The 21,752-nt window shown below is 39.6% G+C and overlaps 1 protein-coding gene across 2 annotated transcripts in view; it reads right to left on the minus strand.

Annotated features, from left to right (window-relative positions):
- The window catches only part of cul4b (cullin 4B), an 85,365-nt gene that overhangs the window by 7,467 nt on the left and 56,146 nt on the right, over positions 1-21,752 (minus strand). For both annotated transcript variants that reach the window (XM_043704821.1, XM_043704822.1), the window contains exons 12-17: positions 17,642-17,746; positions 15,729-15,839; positions 9,218-9,303; positions 7,119-7,226; positions 5,514-5,627; positions 2,260-2,365 (exon numbers count right to left, since the gene is read on the minus strand). In XM_043704821.1, the coding sequence (XP_043560756.1) occupies positions 2,260-2,365; positions 5,514-5,627; positions 7,119-7,226; positions 9,218-9,303; positions 15,729-15,839; positions 17,642-17,746 (630 nt within the window). The remainder of the gene's footprint in view (positions 1-2,259; positions 2,366-5,513; positions 5,628-7,118; positions 7,227-9,217; positions 9,304-15,728; positions 15,840-17,641; positions 17,747-21,752) is intronic.

The raw sequence follows: 21,752 nt of genomic DNA on the forward strand, positions 1-21,752 counted from the left end.
AAACCCTAGTTTCTCAAGGTTTATAAAAGGCAAGTTACCCTTAAATCTACTATCGTTTATGGAGGATGTAACGAGAAGAACAGCTAAAGAAACAACGAATAATGGTGGTATATTTGGATTTTTTTGTAGGCTTTTGATAATAGCCCCACATAAGCAATGGGCAGAATTAAAGCAAATGAGATGCAAGTAATATATTGGCATAGATCAAGAACTGGTTGACAGACAGGTAACAGAAAGTGGAAATAAATTGGTCTTTTTTCAAGTGGCAGACAGTGAATAGTGTAGTACTGCAAAAATCAGTACTTGGGCCCAATTATTTATTATTTATATAAATGATCTATCATTTATATTAGATGAGGAAACCAAATACAACATTTCCAAGTTTGTTGACAACACAAAACTGGGTGGGATTGAGAGTTGAAAGGTGGATGCAAGGAGGCTTCAAGGTGATTTAGACAAGTTGAGTGAGTAGACAAACACATGGCAGATATAGTACAACATGACTAAAATGAAGTTACATACCGATGTGAAAAACAAAGGCAGAGTATTATTTTAATGGTGATACACTGGGGACTGTTGATGTACAAAAGGATCTGGGTATTCTTGTACACCAGAAAGGAGACAGGCAGGTGCAGCAAACAATCAAGGCGGCAAATGGCCTTAGCCGCAAGAGGATTTGAGTTTCGAAGCCAGATGTCTTACTGCAGTTATACAGGGCCTTGGTGTGACCACATCTGGAGTATTATCATCGTCACAGATATCATAGAATCCCTACAATGTGGAAACAGGCACTTTGGCCTAACAAGTCCACACCGACCCTCTGAAGACTACCCCACCCAAACCCAATTCCCATTAGTTGACATTTACACCTGACTAAAGCACTTAACCTACACATCCTTGAACACTGTGGGCAATTTAGCATGTCGAGTTCACCTAATCTGCACATCTTTGGACTGTGAGAGGAAACCAGAGTACCCATGAGGAAACCCATGCAGGCATGGGGAGAATGTGCAAATGCCACACACACAGTTGCCTGAGGCGAGGATCGAACCCAGGTCCCTGGCGCTGTGAGGCAGCAGTGCGAACCACTGAGCCTCATGTTTGTTACTTTCTCTTTTGACTGCTTCAAATTACTTTGTTGCGCAAAAGTTGAATGATTTGACTGCGAAACACTCCAGAATGTCCCCTTACAGGATGTTTTGTGTAGTTGCAATCTTTCCACCCTAACAAATGATATACTTTCCATAGTGGAAATGCAGTAGAGGTTCACTAGATTGATAGCACAAGTAGTAAAACGGAGGTAATGGTCTAGGCTATGCCCTAGTGATATCATCATTCTATTAATCCAGACACCCAGGTAATGTTCTCAGGAAGGCAATGACCTCGTAGTAATATCACTAGACTATTAATCCAGATGTGGAATCAAGGGTTATGGGGATAAGGCAGGAACAGGATACCGATTGAGGATGATCAGCCTTGATCGTAATGAATGGTGGTGCTGGCTCGAAGGACAGAAGGTCTACTCCTGCACCTATTGTCTATTGACTGAAGTAATATTCCAACGATCCAGGATCGAATCCTGACCTGGGAGACAGTCAAATTTGAATTCAACAAAAGTATGCAATGAAGAATCTAATGATGACCACACTGACCATCCTCAATTGTCTGAGAAACGTATCTGGTTCACTAATATCCATTAGGGAAGGAAACAGTTTACTTTATCCTCTCTGGCTTACGTGTGACTCCAGACTTACAATGTGCCTGACTCTTAACTGCAATTTTGCAATCAAGGATGGGTGATGAATGCTGGCCTAATCAACGACACCCAAATCCATGAATGAATAGCTTTTTTTAAAAAAACATGGCAGAACTGAACTTGCAGAGAGATTGATTCATCTGGGTCTGTGCAGGTTATTGCTGTTGACTCAATTAACTGTCTCAGCTGAGATCATCTAACAAATAGTCTCAATTCAATATGTCTTTCACTTGAGATAATCACATGCAGTGCAGATACATTAGTCCTACATTTAAGCATTTACTTTTTGTTTCAGTTTAGAGTACAGTTAATAAATTTGAATATAACTGAATATAAATTTCTGAAACTTGCTTACCTGGTGTTTCTCTTTAACGTTTCACCCACTGTTCAAAAAGGAATATCTCAACCAGATATATATTACTGTTATGTACAGCAGGGCCTCATTTATCAGGAACATTTTATAGTCAATTTAAGTTCCCATCCACAAACAAAAGAACACAAACCTATTCCAGTAGCAGTTTTAATTTCTTCCAAACTGAATTCTTCCCCTTCATTAAACATGAGCAATACCAGAGTTTGGAAAAGCGACACTTGAAGCTCTTTCTTACCCTGTCATAAAAGCAAATACTACTTTTTAAAAAAATGTTTTTTTAATCAAAATATTCCAACAATTAACCTGAATTAAAACTGAATTGTCTTAAGGTAACAGCATGCAATTTGGAATAGAAAACTTGGGAATTTAAGCTGCTATGAGCACTTTAAAATGAAATATCAATGAGTCTCATTTACATTGTGAACAATGATAATTTGAAAATGTAAACAATGTCACCAAGTGGAGTGGGGGGCAGGTCTGCAGCAGCCATTGCCGCCTGGGAGTTTACTTTAGAAAGCTCTGTATTAGACATGAATGCATTGCAAAAGTTGTATTTTTGGCAAGTAAGGAGAAATGAGGAAAATGTTACATAGTCTAAAAAATCCCTCCTGCAAAAAATGTGTCTGACAACATAATGTGTCTGACAACATTGGTTCATTTTGCTATAACAACTTTTCAGGATTGTAGCCAGTGACTACATGTAAGCCCAGCATAGGTCAGAAAGTTTCAATGCCTGACGCAACCTGTCCTCGCGAATGCGACCACTTGTGCATTTCCAGAACAAGTCACTAGACAGTGGTCAAGAATGAAGACCATGGATTATAATTTATTGTCCAAATTCAGATGAATTGAGGCCAATCTTAACGTAGGAGACCAGACCATTGATGAGGTCAGCCTCTGCTGTTTAAACTGGAAAAACATATTATTTTCCTCAGCACCAATCAAACACACTGCCCTGTGGCCCAACATTTCAACTCCCCCTTCCACTCTGCCGAGGACATGGAGGTCCTGGGCCTCCTTCACCGCCGCTCCCTCACCATCAGACGCCTGGAGGAAGAATGCCTCATCTTCCGCCTCGGAACACTTCAACCCCAGGGCATCAATGTGGACTTCAACAGTTTCCTCATTTCCCCTTCCCCCACCTCACCCTAGTTCCAAACTTCCAGCTCAGCACTGTCCCCATGACGTCCTACCTGCCTATCTTCTTTTCTACCTATCCACTCCACCCTCCTCGCTTATCACCTTCTTCCCCTCCCCCACTCACCTATTGTACTTCATGCTACTTTCTCCCAACCCCCACCCTCCTCTAGCTTATCTCTCCATGCTTCAGGCTCTCTGCCTTTATTCCTGAAGGGCTTTTGCCCGAAATGTCGATTTTGCCGCTCCTCGGATGCTGCCTGAACTGCTGTGCTCTTCCAGCACCACTAATCCAAAACCCTGTTTTCCTCAACAGCCAGGGTAAAAAACATTAAAAAGTTATAAAATTTTATCAATTATACACAAGCTTTGGTGGTCACCCAACTAACTGGAGCCCTGTCCTCTATCCATGGTCTCTGGATTCTTAATCTGTGTGTTCAGATTCCCCATCAACATAATGTTTGAACATTTAGCTGGGATGGCTGGAGATTTTGTCAGATTGCAACTCATGTAGTGGAAAAGATGTTTGATAATGCTGTATTTTAACACTAGCAGGGACAAAGGAGAAAACAAATATAAAAGAAATTTGTGGAAACAGCTACAAATGCATCTCAAATCTGTCAGATTGTTATTATTGCATATTAAGTACTAACAACTAGAAGCTGCAAATTTGAATATTCTACAAAACATATTCTTCAAAGTCTTTGCACAAAATGAGGATACAGAATTTAAATCTTAGAAAACCTGTCATGTATTAAATTAACTAAACAAAACTATTTTGCTTTTCACTGACAGTACAATTAAACTCTAAGATTCCTTTCCACTGCACCTGTAGGACAAGTATCAAGCTTCCATGCCAGCCATCCTGAAGCACAGTTTTACACTGGAGCATTTGTTCACAAGGAACTGGGTTAGGATTGGATAAATATATTCTATTGAGGACTCCTGGTGAAAACGAACAGAACACCTTTGTTCAATTATCATGAACTGGATTCAAATAGCTGGAGAAAGTTATTGTTTAAATCTTTGCAGATGTGAACGAACTTACTTTTGTGGGACATATTTCACGTCTTTGAGGCATCAAGTGAATTACTTCTGGAATCAAGCTGCCTATGTTGATAAGGCAGTAGCCAGGTTGTACCCAGCAAGGCCTCATACAGCAATGAGCTAGACGACCAGTTGAGCTTTGTTGGCTGTGCTCAAAAAAGGTTAGATAAACATCAGCCACGGCACTGGGAGGACACCCTTCTTCCTCAAGTAATGCCTTCTGATCTTTCAAAAACAACTAAAAAGCCAAAGACTCAAGTGAAGGGTCAGCATAAATTAAGTAACTAAATCTGAGAGTGTGGCTTAAATCTGTGTGTACAACTCTAGTTGCCCAGTTTTAGAAGGGATATTATCAAGCTGGAGGGGGTTCAGAAGAGAGTTACCAGTGTGATGCTGGATGTGGAAGGTTTGAGTTATAAAGAAAGGCTGGATAGGCTGGGTTTTATTTCACTGGGTCATAGGAGGTTGACAGATGATCTGATAGAAGTTTATCAAATAGTGACATGTATAGACAGAGTTAATAGTATTGCCTGTTTCCTCGGCTGGAGGGCACAATTTTAAGGTCAGAGAAGAAAAAAGACATGAGGCAAATATTTTCACACACAGGGTGGTTCAAGTGTGAAATGAACTTCCTGAGAAAGTGATGGATATATGTACAATTATAACATTTAAAAGACATTTGAATAAAAACATGAACAGGAAAGGTCTGGAGGAACATGGGCCAGAAGCAGGAAGGTGGGCCTAGTTTAGTTTGGGATCATGTTCGGCATGGAATGGTTGGACCAAAGGGTGTGCTCCCATGCTGTAGGATTCTATGAGAATCTCTCATTTTTTTTGAGAAATAAATTTAGCACATTAAAGTGATTTAAACATTATCAAACTCTTTCAATGTTATAGTATAATCATAAAGACTCCACAGGTGGACACTGAATTCTCTTCTCTCTTCTGCCTACCTGCCCCATTCACTGGTTAAAAGAAAATCTTGAACTAAAAAGCATTTCTTCAGTTGTACAAAAGTCATACACCATCAACAAATTAAAGTACAAAAGATAGTGTACACTGAGCACAACACTGAACATTGAGCTTAGTTTCATTTACCAAACGCTTCTTCCGCTTTTAATGATTTCTGTTTTAACTAGTTGAATAACAACTTCATTTTTTAATTTTCTTTTACAGCAGTCCAATCCTTTAAAAACTCACCTCTTTAAATTCTGCTTTCAATACACAATGACCCAAAGTTGATTGCCACTGCAACTTTCTACCACTGTGCTTACCAAGATAAAATGTCTTGAAAATCTCCTGAAGTTTTACCATCTAAACAAAAAAAAAGTAAAATTATTGTTAAAATCATCCTTTTCAAGCTAGTTGTGTTCTTCTAGCTATGTATCAAGTGGCTTAAAGCTACTTAGTCAGCTTTTGGGAGTATATGAATGCAGCCCAAGGACTTCGCCATGGTCACAAGTGCTCCAGTCAGATGTTTCACCATCTAAGTGTAGGACAAGTAAGCAAATCCACATTTTAACATCAATACATTGCTGTTTTGTATCACTCAAATTAAGTAGTTTTTCATTTCAGTCAATCATTCTTGAATATCCATAAAATGTGTTAAAGGATAAACTAGATTATTCAAACCTAATGGTATCAGATTTGACTTTTGGTTTGCGTGAACCTAGCTTCTCTTAATTATGGATCATTTGAGATGCTGTCAATTCCTCAGAGGGAAATTCTAGCCAGTGTTCTCAAGTGTGCTAATATGTTAGACCTGTTGGAAGGAATGTGCATGCAGACATCAGATGTGAACAGGCTAAGATTTAGCTCTTCCATCAATGCCAAATATTTTCCAATTACTTATTAACTCAAAAAACAGTCATTTGGACAACGTAATGGATTGTTGTTTCAACTGATTAGCAATCTCAACTCATATTTTACTACTTGCAGCCCTGTTAAAGTTCTGCTGAATCTACACTGCTCTGCTTAAAGACAAATGCATCTTTGTTGCAATACTTTGAATGTACAAATTACTGCAAATGTGATCCAACTCGAGCTTTATCCAGTTGCAGCAAAACTCCACCCAACTTCAACCCTTCATGCCTAACATGTCATTAGCTCTTTTTTTGCGCCCACCTTGTTCCACCTCCTACTCCCTCCCCCAACCCCCCCACCACACACCCAGATTCTCAGCAATTTGAGACGGACTAGTCTTCAAAAATATCTGCAATTAAAACTGTCATTTCTTCAACTTTTATATCAAGCCTCATTTTTTCAGAGCAATCTCTCATTTTTATCAGAGATAAATTTAGCACATTAAAATTATTTAAACATGATCAAACTCTTACAATCTTACAGAATAGTCAAAAAGACTCCACAGGTGGACAGTGAATTCTCTTCTCTCTTCCTCCTACCTGCCCCATTCACTGGTTAAAAGAAAATCTTGCATTAAAAAGCATTTCTTCAGTTGTACAAAAGTCATATACCACCAACAAAGTACACAAGATAGTACAGATATTAAAGATCTGTAACCACTATTTTCAAAAGGCAACTGCTTGAGGCAGTTATTTGTATTTTTCTGGGGCAGCTGCAGGAGGAGAAAAGTGCATGGGAACATAGAACTATTCTCCCTGGAACTGGAATATTGCAACTTTCATCAGCAAACAGGATTGAAAAGTACTTAACTTGTAAATACAAATATACATTCAACCAATTAACTGCAGCAAAAAAGACTCATGCAAAGGATAATTCCAAGGTTTATGATTTGATCAGAATTTTATTGCCGACATTACCTTACACTGATAATATAACACTCACCTCCAGGGGTAAATGAACTTCCATAGGTACATAAGTTGGCCAGTAGCCCATTGTGAGGATATTTACAGTTAACTCAAGGTTGCCAGGTATATTTTGATTCTGCATGTACTGTGAAAAAGTAAGAAGATGTCTTAAAAAGACTGATAAAGTCTAAATATTCAACCAAGTCTTTTGAGATACCGAATGCAAATAACCAAGTTTAGTATCTCTATTCCCATCTCTATTGCATCCATCAACCCTGTGAACATCGAAGTAGTCTGCATTCTGCCAATTCTGGACTCCTATGAATCTCTAACATCTCTTCAATTGTGGTCCTGCCTTCAAATATCAAGCCTCAAAGCACTGAAAATTCCCTCTTTTCAACTTTTCATCTCTTCTTCCTCCTTAGGACACTCATGTCCTTTTGATAGATTGTGTAATTTGATGTCAAGTATGCACTGATTATGGTACTGTGAAATACTGTGGGATTTTTCTACTGAAAACTCCAAATAAATGCAAATTGCAGTTGATCAAGTAGTCAATGTTTCCACCTTTTAAAACAGTGCCATGAGAATTCTGCGAACAAAAGGATCCTTTCAAACTAGGTGCTTACTTGAATATAACCAAAACAATGCAGGGAAGGGAGGAACATTCACCTTGCCTTTGTACAAACAGCGTACTGAGAAATCTGGCAGTTTAATCAAATGCATAAGTATACAAAGTTAACTTCAAAGATATGAGAACTGATCTCATTTTCAAAAATGCAGTTTCTTACTGCCAGATGATGGGGACGAGACTGAATTTTCTTTTCACTTGAGTCCTCCTCACATTGGCTATACTGATGTTCCAAATGTGAGGTAACAACACCCTGAATTGTAATGTCAATCAATTGAGAGATTCACAGAAATTATGCAATAGCCTTTTTTTGTATATTTCTTGGCTCCAGGACAATCCACCTTTTAAAGTACTGGCATCAGTATATTAATCTAGTGTTAACACTGTCACTTCATCTGGTGGTCATGATTATACTTGTGATTGTACTATAAACAGAATTACAAGATTGCTACTGGAAATAAACACATTTTTGCTTTCCCTTGAAATATATGGTATCTTAAGAGGATTTATGTTCAACAGAGGTGGAAACAATGAATGTTAAAATCAATATGGCAGGTGAGTGGAACTTTTCAACTGGAGGATTTCTCCTGAAATACAATATTAATGGAGCATGGTGAAAAAAGAAAGGCCCAGCATGAAGGCAGTTTTAATTTGTAAGAGACACAAATAAAAAAGTACAGTACCATTTTGGTAAGCAACAAAACCCCCAATTATACACTGCCTACTAAAACAGAAACTTAATTTGACTTGCTCGGTGTTAGTTATGATTGTAAGGAAGAAAAAAATGGGAGAAGGGATTTCCCTTCCAGTTCTTTGCCAATGATTTTTAAATCTATGATGTCTTTTTATTGATTCACTTGGCAAAGGAATTATCTTTTCCTCTACTTACTCTATTAAAAGCTCTTAGAATTTCTAATACATGTTTAGTGCTCCCTTAGTCTTCCCTGCTGTATGGAGTGCAATTCCAGCTCTGCCAACCTCACCATCTAACTCAAGTCCGTTATCACTGGTATCATCCTGTTATCTTTTCCAATGCTTTGACATCCTTCCTGAAGTGCCGTGCACAGAGATTTGCAAGGTGAAATAAAACTGCCCTATTTGCGCATTCAATGTCTCTCTTTACATTGCCAAGTATTCTACAGACCTTTATAACTGCTTATATTGCACCACAGTGAAGTTTGTGAACAAAATTAAATTTGAAATTAAAAGATTTTTGTAACATTAAAAATAATCATAAACCTTCATATATATATCAATCATGGAGAGAAAAGAGAAAAGTTGAGTTGAAGTAAAGAGAGAATGCTTAATACTGCATGAAACAGTAGCTGAAGTAACATCACATTTGGGCCTTGAATAAATTGAAAGAGACTAATTAATAATTTAATAATAGAATCTCCTGCACTAGGCCTTTAAGGCAACAAAATACAATATATTGTTAGTAAAGATTAATAAAAAATGTTAAAATTACACATTTACTGCTTGATCCATTTAAAATAACGTGATACCTGTTTAAACTGGATCATAATATCTTTTGAGAGCTCCATGTCTCGAAACATTCCTTCCAGTTTGCTGGTGAACGCAGCTCCACATTCTTGAAAACAAAACCATGGATACAATTGTACACTACCCAACAACTGAGCATTTTCAGCTTTTTGCTTTTATTACAGGTTTGCAGTTACCACAGTACATCGCTTTTGAAGGTATAGGTACTCATTGCTGCAAGTGTAGCATTAGTTTCACAATGACTTGATAGGTTTTAAAAAGCCAGTGCAACCAAATCAAAATCTAATTCAGCCAAAAACTGACAAACATATATATTCCAATCAGTGCCACTCAAATAAACATTGTTTTAAAAGCAAGCCCCACCCAGAGAACTACGACCATTAACTGACAAAATTAACCTGGATTGGGAGTCAATTGTGCTCATTTTCAAGAAACCTACGATTAAGAGGTATTGCTTTTCAGTTCAAAAGACTCGATAGGATTTTTTTTGTAAGATCACATTCAAAAGGTTAAATTACTAAGAAATTACTGCCATCCCAAGTACCCCAATATAATCAGGTAATCACAATGCCCATAGTAGTGAAGCAAGCCATTCAGCCCACCGAGTCCACACTGACTCTCCGAACAGCATCCCACCCAGACTCATCCCCTAGCCTAACCCTGTAACTTGCATTTCCAATAGCTGATCCACCTAGCCTGCACATTCCTGGACACAATGGGCAATTCAGCATGACCAATCCACCTAATCTGCATTTCTTTGTGACAGAGAGGAAACTAGGGCACCCTGAGGAAACCCACCCAGATACAAGGAGTGTGTCTGTGTGGAGTTTGCACAGTCACCGGAGGTGAGAATCAAACTCAGGTCCCTAGCGATGAAAGGCAACAGGGCTAAACACCGAGCTATTGTGCTGCCCTATTGGAAATGGTTTTCCAAATTTTAAAAAAACTCCAATAAAATAGTATTACTCAAAGGCAGATTCTATTTTGGGATAGATCCAACTCAATAGATTACCTTAACTGTATCGACTTGCCACTCAAATACATTTGTACATATTTGAAATTTTTCTTTGCTAAAAGTCTACATTTTTACCTTTGCAAATTTCCCTGGCTCATGGTAGATATTGTTCTTAGAAATACACAAACGAAATTGAGCAAAATCCCAAGAGAAAATAAAATACTTCAAAACTGCATCCATTTTGCTGCATGTGCCAAAAGAAGAAACCCTACTCAGTCAGGTTTAAAGCAGACAGCATCCTCTCTGTAGTAGCCAGAAGATCGCAGCAAGTAATGAAAAGTCTTTGAAATTCTGCCAACACATCTACTTTTCAAGAGCAGTTAGGGATGGGTTATGGACTTGATCTAACAACACCTACATTTCATGAAAAGGATAAATTGTTGTTAAAAAAACAAAAAATGCTCATTAGCTTAGGAATACCATAGCTTTCAATTAGGCATTTTACAGTCTTTTGAATTCCATCTGCTTCCCTACTCCCTCGTCTCTCCCTCTGTCTTTGCCCACCCCCTTCTCCCTCTGACGATACCCCTCTCTGTCCTTCACCTGTCTTCCCTCCTACCTCTCCACCCATCCCACCCTCCTCTCTCCCCCATCCGTCTCCCCACCCTATCCATCCCATGTCTCTCTCAGTTTCTCTCCACAGATGCTACGAAAACCTGAGTATTTCGAGTTTTTCTATTTTTATTTTAAATTTCCAGCATCTGTAATTTTTTTTTATTAAAGCTGTTAGCTGACTAGCTGAAATCTCGTGACAAATGCTGCTTTTACAGCTAAATAGCAGCAGACTTTCAAGATTGACATATCTGATAGCACTTGACATGTCTTTCACTGACTAACCCAAGAGCAGCTGTTTAAGAAATACTTGTAGGCAACCCCAAACTAGACAGCACCAAAAATGTATGAATGCAAAGCACTGAGCAATTTAAAAATATGCCATTAAAATAATCATTTGAGTTTTCAAAACAAAACAAGCAGCACAAGCAGGTGCAACCAGACAATAGTTCTTTTTTGTTACATCTAAGACTGTTTAAGAAAAATTTAGAATATGGTAATTGAAGAAAATTCCAGTTCTTTATATGGCACCAGTGCTTTGAAGTATCCAACAATTATCAGTAAGGCAGTTGCAGGAAAATCAGAATTGTATGCAACTGATTAAGTTAATGATTAAGATAATCCCTGACACACTGATTATATTTGATATAGTAGCACAGGCTTTATTCAATCAAGTGTGGGATAATAGGACATTAAAATGGATAAACAGCTTGTTGAAAATGCAAAACTGAGAGGATTATCATTAATAAATGATTACAATTTGAGCATGGTTTGGAGTGGCCAAAAGGGAACTTGAATGGAACCATTCTTAACTTCATGAATGATATCAAAGTGTGAGAGAGCGCGAGTATTTCAAACTAAACAACGAGGTAGGTCATCTTAGATTGCATATAATGTTGTGCATACAACTTCAGAAAACTTCAGCACATTGTGTGGTTGGTGGAACAAGACTATACACAAGGTTACATGCAAGTGTAAAAGGAACAACAAACTTAAACACATGCAGTTTAGGAGACAGGCAATGCTGCCAAGATCAACATTTGTTGCCCATCACAAGCTGCCCTTAAGGATGCAGTGATATGCACTCTCTTTAATTATTAGTCACTGGTTTAGCCATCATAGACAAAAGGTAGGAATGGAAGGCGGCTTTTCGGAATGGAGGGCTGTGACTACTGGCGTTCCACAGGGATCAGTGCTGGGCCCTCTGCTGTTCATGATCCACATAACTGATGTGGAGGAAAATGTAGCTGGTTTAATTAGCAAGTTTGCGGATGAAACAAAGATTGGTGGAGTTGCGGATACTGAAGAGTATTGTCAGAGGATACAGCAGAATGCAGTTCGGTTGGAGGCATGGACAGAAAAACGGCAGATGGAGTTTATCTGGACAAATTGAAGTGATGCATTTTTGAAAGTCACGACAGATGGAAATTATACAGTGAATGGCAGAACCCTTAGGAGTACTGATGATATTCAGAGATTTGTGGGTGTGCAGGTCCACAGATCACTGAATGTGGCAGCGCGGGTAGATAAGATAATAAAAAAGGCCTATGACACAATGCCCCTTCCAATGAAGGCAAGCAAGTATAAAGACAGACAAGTTACACTGCAACTTTATAGAACTTTAGTTAGGCCACAATTGGAACACATCAAATTTGGGGGTGGGAGTGACGGGGGGGGAGAAGAGATGTGCAAAGCACGTTTTCACACCAAGGGTGCAGTGTGCCTGAAACACGCTGCCAGAAGTGGAAACAATCACAAATAGCAGTTTTCAAGAAGCACCTGAACGAATGCATGAACAGGAAGGGAAAACGGGGACACAGATCCTGTAGGTGATGGCACTTTTAATATAGCAGGGCAAAATGTGTCAGCGCAGGCTTGGAAGGCCAAAGGGGTTGCTCCTGTGCTCCACTGTTCTTTGTTCTATTCATATATCTTAGCTTATTTTGATTCATTCATGGAGCAAGGGCACTACTGTTCAGCAAATATTTATTGCCCACCTTTAACTGCCCTTGAGGAGGTCATGGAGTGCTTCATTGTTCAACCGTTGTGATCCACCAGGTATAGGTGCTGTTAGGGAGATCCAGGATTTTGTCAGAGCAATGAAGGAATGGTGATCTAGTCCAGAGTCTGGATAATATCTGACTAGCTCTAGTTCTGAAGAAAGGTTATGGACTCTAAACATGAACTCTGTTTTCTCTATTTCAGATGATGTCAGACCTGAGTTCTTCTGGCAATTTCTGTTTTTCTTGGTTCATATCTGACTTGAGGGGAACTTTCAGGTGTGGTTTCCGTGCAGTGACTGTCTTGTACTTCTAGGTGATGATGGCTATGGGTTTGGGAGGTGTTGTTGAAGCAGCAAGGGTGAAATTCTACTGAAACATATTCTATGTGGTATACATTGCTACCACTGCACTTTTATCATGGAAGGCCAATCAAGTGGGTTCTTTAGTTCTGGATGGTGTCATGATTCTCAAGTGATCTTGTTGCTGTGCACATCAAAGCAAGTGCTTTATTGGCGGTGGGCAGACTTTGGACAGTTTACTTGCCACAAAATATCTAGCATCTGACTGGCTTTTATAGCCAGTGTTTAGGTAATAGTCCAGTTCAACTTCTTGTCAAAATCAACCTCAGGATAATTACAATGGGGAAGTCAGCAATGGTGATATTATTAAATGCCATGGGGAAATGGCAAAATTCACTCTTGAAGAAGAGGGTCATTGCCTGGAATTTTTGTTACTCAAAACCAATCAGCCTAAACTCAAATGCTATGCAGATCTTGTTGCATATCAACACCAACTGCTTCATGACTCCTGTTATTGGTTTGCTGAAGAATGAGAATAGGCTGACGCAACAGGTAATTAACTGGCATTTGTTTGCACTGGGCAGGTTTCAGTGTTAGAGCTTTGCTGGACAAGCTTGGCTAATTTTGCAGCACAAGTCTTCCATACTATTACTGGAATGCTATCAGGTCCCAAGTGGAGTAAGAGACAAAAATAGAAATTGCTGGAAAAGCTCAGCAGGTCAGGCAGCAAGTGTGGAGAGAAATCAAAGTTAAGGTTTCGGGTCTAACTGGTTTTGAGGAAGGGTCACTCAACCCAAAACATGAATTCTCATTTCTTTCCACAGATGCTGCCAGACCTGCTAAGCTTTTCCAGCAATTTCTATTTAATTGTCTCTGATTTATAGTATCTACAGTTTTTATTTTTCCCAAATGGAGTAAATCAGATGAGCTGAAGATTGGCATCTGTGATGCCAGGAACCTCAGGAGGGGATCAAGTATCCACCTGGCTGAATATTGATGCAAGTTCTTCCCCATCATTTGAGGAGGAAGATATTTGTGGAGCCAGCTCCATCTGCCAGTTGTTTGATTGTCCATCCCACTCTCAGCTAGATACAGCTGAAGTGCCATAACAATACTGTCATGCATAGGTGCATCTGGAAGAGAGAGAGACTGGTGAGACAAAGTCAAATATGTTTTTTCTTTTTTATTGGTTTCTCACCATCTGTCACAACACCTTTCGGGGACAGCCAGCTTGGTTAGTAGTGGTGATACCAAGCTGCTCTTGGTGAGGGACACTGAAGTCACAGCTCAGAGTGCATTCCGTACCTTGCCACCCTCAGTACCTCTTCTAATGGCGAAATATTGATTGAGAATGGAGAGTTTCCAAAAAAGAATAAGTTAAGATCAGGAGTAGGCCATTTAGTCCCTTCAGCCTCCTCTGCCATTTAATGAAATCATGGCTGATCTAATTGCGACCTCAACTCCACATTCAGGAGGAGACTTGCCCAAGAGGCTTCATGGGCTCTGGAATCACTATTAAGGATGCCCAGAACAACTCTCTCCCAAATGTAAGCCATTGTCAGCCATCAAGTGTAAGCCAACTTTGATGGGTCTGTCTTGCTGGGAGAGAGGACACACCCAGACTTGATAAGGTCAATGGGGCTGATTTGCCTGTCATTTCAATGCCTAGGTCGATGCAAGGTAGTCTGTCAGATTTTATTCCTTTATTTAAAACTTTGTAGCAGTTTTGATACTGTGATTTGCTAGACCATTTCAGAAGGCATTTAAGAGCCAAGCACATTGCTGTGATTGGAGACTCATTGGGGGGGGGGGGGGCACTTGTAGGCTATAGCAGCTAAGTATAGCAGATTGCCTTTTCCAAAGGGCATTTGCAAATGGGATGGACTTTTCCACAAACAACAAAAGGTCTGTGGTCACCATTAGTCTGGGCCTCTGGATTACTACTACAGTAACATTACCATTCTGCCACCCTCTCACTCAAGTGCTTCAATATGGAGAATAATGCACGGCTGGCTGGTTTTGATTTGTTAGTCAGTTTTCTGGTGAATGTGACGAAAATGGAGATAGAGAGAGGGGAATTACACAGAAGTCAACAAGTTATTGATAAGTTAAAGGAAGTGAGCATTTCATATTGACAGCCTAGACTGAAAACCAAGAAAATAAGAAGAAACATACCTATGGAATTCACTTGCTCATCATTCACATGCAAGTGAATCAGAACAAAATCACACACTAGCAAATGAGTAACCAACTCAAAATGTGACAATAGCTTGGTGTACAGAACAATGAGTTAGTGAAAACCGACACATTCATTTACATATTTGCACAAACATTCATGTTGACCATGAGGTGGCCCCAACACAAGAATAAGGTTTCAAATGCCTGGCAGTTTATAATTAAATCCAAATAAAAGGCAATGAAGCACATTGTCACTTATTTTGGCATACCTATACTTGAATAGCAAACCTTTTCAACTTAGGGTTATGAACTGCCAGTCTAGATGTTTCTCTGATTGATTAAAATAATTGTGAAACAACTTAGCTGTGAGAAGCGCAATAAATAACAAAATCATACCAAAACTTCATAAATCAAATATATCAATGGACAAGGAACAGTAATATATATGCTAGTGAAGCAAACTCACCATGTTTCAATTTGGACAGCATTGATTTTTCAGCATCTACTGATGCACTCTTTCCAACCAACAGTCGCTTTGCTAAGTCCTTCTTATAAAAAGCCTCAAATACGTCTTTTCCTGTTTTAAAAGAGCAAAAATTTAATTGATTACATATGAAAAGAAATGATTCAAAGACATCTATTACTTTCTTTAGCTAAAATCTGGAATGTTAATCATAACACTACATGATAATTCAGTGAACAAAAAGGCCTCAATCAAACTAAATACACATCTATCAATTTACAAGCAACATTTTTTCAAGTATCCAACAAAATATTTTATAAAGATAATTGAAAATAAAACTTCTGAGACAAATTAGAAGATTAGGATTAAATGGGAAGACACGGGATTTTACCATTTGCATGTAATTTGCAACACAAAAGAATATTTTAGATGAAACCTATTCCTCTCATGTGTTTACCAGTTTTCTTTCCTCTTGAAGACATCGGATTCCTTCTCGGTATCACTTTTCCTTAGAACAGAGAAGGCCGAGTGTAACTTAATTGAGTCATACAAAATGGTGAAGGATTTGGACAGAATTTGCAGGAAACACTGGTTTCCCCTAGTGGCGATGGCAATTTCTGAGGGGCAGATTTAGGACAATTGGTTGAAGGGTTAGACAGGACAAGAAGAACATTTTATTCACCTATGGTGAATGTCTGGAATTTTGGCTGAGGCCAAAACTCTTGAGGCATTTAAAAGAACCCTGAATCCGTATCTGAAGCATTGTAACCTGCGAGGCTTAAACCAGATGCTGCAATGTAAGAAGAGAAAGAGTACCCACTTTATTCAGCCAGCGCAGACACAACAGACTGAATGACCTCTTAGGCAAAAGTGAGGACTGCAGATGCTGGAGATCAGAGTCAAGATTACAGTGGTGCTTGAAAAGCACAGCAAGTCAGGTCGCATCCCAGGAGCAGGAAAGTAGACATTTCCGGCAAAAGCCCTTCATCAACAATGAGGCAGGGAGCCTCTGGGGTGGAGAGAAAACTGGGACCGGTTGGGGCTGGGGAGAAGGGAGCTAAGAGTGCAATAGGTGGATGGAGGTGGGGAAGAAGGTGATAGGTCAGAAAGGAGGATGGAGCGGATAGGTGGGAAGGACGATTGGCAGGTAGGACAGGTCGGCAAGTACTGAGGAAGCAGATGTGGCTCTGGTAGCGAGTCTGTTTCAGGACATGGTTGAAGAGCTTCAGGGCAGAGGAGATGACCTGGGGGTTGCAGTGAGAGGGAGACTCACTGAGATCTGTCTATAAAGATCTCAGTCAGTTTCTCTCTCACTGCAACCCCCAGGTCATCTCCTCTGCCCTGAAGCTCTTCAACCATGTCCTGAAACAGACTCGCTACCAGAGCCACATCTGCTTCCTCAGTGCTTGCCGAACTGTCCTACCTGCCAATCTTCCTTCCCACCTATCACCTTCTTCCCCACCTCCATCCCCCTATTGCACTCTTAACTATCTTCTCCCCAGCCCCACCTCCTCCCATTTATCTCTCCACCCCGGAGGCTCCCTGCCTCATTCCTGATGAAGGGCTTTTGCCCAAAACGTTGATTTTCCTTCTCCTCAGATGCTGCCTGACCTGCTGTGCATTGCCAGCACCACTCTAATCTTGAATGACCTCTGTGCATCGTATCTTTCTTACAGTTCTAATTTCACAGCAATCATCCGCTGATACCTCAATCAAGTTACTAATCACCACACACTCGTCAGTACTTGCTGGCAGAAAAAGCAATTGTTGTTATAGCTGATATTAGCTATGGTCAAGAAAGTTCTGCTCTGAAGAACTCTTTAGTGCTGACCTTTAGTTTTACACAACAGTGACAGAAGTGTAGTAATATTTAAAATCCACGTTATTTCATAAGTTAATAGCAATTTCACACATACCATAAATGAACCTAAATATTATCATAATTTTGTCCAGCATCTTCTCAAGTTCTTCATCTGTAGCTTCTTTATTGCCAGCTCGAAGCTTCGAGTCTACATATTTGGCTGAAACAGAAAAAGCACAGACCTCTTTAGGTTACTTTGCAAGTTCAGTACTGAGTTACGCTTTGAACCTAGGATTTCTTTTATACCGAATCCATAACACAAGTAGCAAGTCATTCAACACAACTGGTCGGTGCGAAATGATTCATACTTGCTTCTGCCAACCTGATCAGTAAAGAGAAGCAAAAGCCTTCCTTTCCTTGTTCCATTATATGAACACTTGAGCCTACTTAAATGCCCCTTTTGTTGTTCAAAGACTCTTGTTCTACCTTCCGCAACTGCCTCCCACCCCTCCCCATACATACATGAGAGCTGCTTTTTAAACAAGGTGTCAAACCCATGAGGAATTTAAAAAATCCCTATGAAGTAACTTCCACCTTTTTTGGAGAACACAGCTTCAGAACAGCTGTTCCATCAATGGATTTGCATGCTTATCATTTTCATGTTTATTATTTTTAAATTATTCTGTCAACCAGTTTAGTAACAATATCAGTCTGTACTAATTTATGTTTTGATGTGTTGCCCCTCTTCGATTTCCAAACAATATTTGACCTCATTACTCCTCCTAATAAAACATACCATTCCCCCATGTCTTTCCTGAAATTAATCCATTCATTCTACAAAATTATTGATGCCATTCAAATTTTGTTATATTCATTTGTGTTAATTATCTGTTCAATTTAGTGTTCTCAATTTTGAAACTGTTGTGATTCTCAAGACCAAATTGTTAATGTAGTAAATCATGACTCAGTAGTTGGACCCATCAGCAACTCCTGTGGAACATCATGTTCTACCTTCAGCCATACTGTGTGCTACACGTAGAGTTTTTTTTAATCCATTTTGCTAAGCATTTCCTGACTCCATTTGCTTCAATCTCGAGTCATGCTATGTAATATCTTATCAAAAGGCTTTTGAAGATTCACACAAATACCTACTGCATTATCCTGGTTTACTGCAAATTTACATATTTGATCTTTCTTAAAAAAATTAAATCTTACTACTTTCGTCTTTCTTCAGAAGACAGTGGTCTTGCACTGCCACATAAACACCACAACTCTAGCAACTCTGTAATCATGCTTCACTCACAAGCTGAGGTGGTGCGCTCTTTGGTAGATAAGCCAAATAAGCAAATTTGAGATTGATTTAACAAAAACTGAGATCTGGGGTCAATTTTCCAAACAAATAAATGGTAAGCTTTTCAAAAGTTGTTCTGAGTTTTACATGTTCAATTTAAAAGGGAGAACAAGAGAATAGACTATTATTTAAATGGAAGAAAAGCTGCAACATAAAGAGATTTGGGGCACTTCTGGTCCTACTGCCTGCACTCAGCAAAAAACCATGTCTATATTCCTTTTAAAGAAATCAAAATTCTGAAGTGTCACACTTTAGTACATGGTTTGTCCCAAGAATGGCATATTCACACTGCAAAGAAAAAAAAACAAGCAGGCTCAAACAAGCACTCAAGTTACCAAGTACCTAATGGCAAAGAGCCATTCCTTTGCTGGATGTTTCAGATCTGAAAATTTACTCAGAGATGCAAATCTGTCATAAGTTTGATACCCACTGCTTTATTTATGAAACACAGCACTAATTCACTATTCATCACACAGTCAATATGGAACCAACGGTTATATTTAGAATCTTCACATCGTCATTCCCTCCTTCAGTCAAACTCTTTGGCACTGCCACTTTTAGATTTGTCATAGAGTATTTTACATAACTACATAAGCATGCTTCCAATGAGGTCAATCATAAGCAGGAAAAGGAGATTTCCACTTAGATTAAAATAGTCCTGAAGCCAAACAAGGCACATCAAGTAATAGAATAAACTAAAATTAAACAAATAAAATCTCAAAAGACCAGATATCAAGTGACAGATACAAAGGTGGTTCTGCAGTCCATCAGAAAGTGATAAATATTAATCAAAATCTTTCATATTTTAAAGATTTGATTAATTCATCCCTTAGCCTTTAATAAAAAAAACTCTCTGTTGATCTTTCCTCCTGTACAGCCATGCATTTAAATAGTGCCCCTGCACGTAGGAAAACAGCTCAGGTTCTTCACAGAGGTGTACTGTCAAGTTCACAAATACAACATCATTGGACAATTCTATTTTAAAATATTCCTTTGAATCGCAGAGAAACAGACAGCTTTGCAAAAAGAGTGGTGAATTCTTGGTAAATTCCTCAGTCTGGAGGATTGCCTGTATCACATTATGTTGTCCTTGGTTGTTTTTGGAGGGGGGGTTGTGGATACATTGAAAGTCAAATAAAACCACTTGAGGTGTGATTTGCATCTCTCTCAGAACAGAGGAAAGATGCAGTAAACTGCTGCTGTTGGGAAACAGACTTGCAATTGCAATTGAAGAGAACTGTAATTCTCCCAGGAACAGGCTTTTTCTATTCTGTACAGAATAAATAGGAGCTCTACATTGGAAAGACTGTTTTCTAAGAGACAATGAAACTACTTAACTATGGGAATCTTTAGAATTCTGGTTTCAAAAAATTCACAGAATTGTCACAGCACAAAGTGGTTATTTGACCCATCATACCCATTCTGACTTCATTACCTCGTGCCAATCTCCTGCCTTTTCCCAGATCTCAGCATACCATGTCCATCCAAATAGGGCTATCAGGACCGTCATTACTCGAAGTAGTGTGGAAATATTTGAGGTGCATCTTGCAGGTGTTAATGGCATCCAGAAAAACTTAAAGTGCAATGATAATTGAAGGACTCTAAGTTTTGACTGGACCTAGCTACCAATGGTAAACCTCTGCTGGAGAGCTAGCAGTGATTTTGAGACAGCCTTCAATGCTGCATACCAGATGGAAGCTGCATACCACATGCAAGTCATAGAGATGTACAGCATGGAAACAGACCCTTTGACCCAACCCATCCATGCCAACCAGATATCCCAGCCCAATCTAATCCCACCTGCCAGCACCCGGCCCATATCCCTCCAAACCCTTCCTATTCATATACCCATCCAAATGCCTCTTAAATGTTGCAATTGTACCAGCCTCCACCACATCCCCTGGCAGCTCATTCCATACACGTACCATCCTCTGTGTGAAAAAGTTGCCCCTGAGGCCTCTTTTATATCTTTCCCCTCTCACCCTAAACCTATGCCCTCTAGTTCTGGACTCCCCCATCCCAGGGAAAAGACTGCCTATTTATCATATCGATGCCCCTCATAATTTTGTAAACCTCTATAAGGTCACCCCTCAGCCTCCGACGTTCCAGGGAAAACAGCCCCAGCCTGTTCAGCCTCTCCCTGTAGCTCAGATCCTCCAACCCCAGCAACATCCTTGTAAATCTTTTCTGAACCCTTTCAAGTTTCACAACATCTTTCCGATAGGAAGGAGACCAGAATTGCACGCAATATTCCAACAGTAGCCTAACCAATGTCCTGTACAGCCGCAACATGACCTCCCAACCCCTGTACTCAATACTCTGACCAATAAAGGAAAGCATACCAAACGCCTTCTTCACTATCCTAACTACCTATGACTCCACTTTCAAGGAGTTCTGAACCTGCACTCCAAGGTCTCTTTATTCAGTAACACTCTCTAGGATCTTACATTAAATGTATAAGTCCTGCAAAGATTTGCTTTCCCAAAATGCAGCACCTCACATTTATCTGAATTAAACTCCATCTGCCACTTCTCATCCCATTGGCCCATCTGGACCAGATCCTGTTGTAATCGGAGGTAACCCTCTTCGCTCTCCACTACACCTCCAATTTTGGTGTCATCTGCAAACTTACTAACTGTACCTCTTATGCTCGCATCCAAATCATTTATGTAAATGATCAAAAGTAAAGGGCAAAGCACCGATCCCTGTGGCACTCCATTGGTCACAGGCCTCCAGTCTGAAAAACAACCCTCCACCACCACCCTCTGTCTTCTACCTTTGAGCCAGTTCTGTATCCAAATGGCTAGTTCTCCTTGTATTCCGTGAGATCTAACCTTGCTAATCAGTCTCCCATGGGGAACCTTGTCGAACACCT

Source organism: Chiloscyllium plagiosum, chromosome 15 (genome assembly GCF_004010195.1).
Source record: "Chiloscyllium plagiosum isolate BGI_BamShark_2017 chromosome 15, ASM401019v2, whole genome shotgun sequence".
Classification (NCBI taxonomy): Eukaryota; Metazoa; Chordata; class Chondrichthyes; order Orectolobiformes; family Hemiscylliidae; genus Chiloscyllium; species Chiloscyllium plagiosum.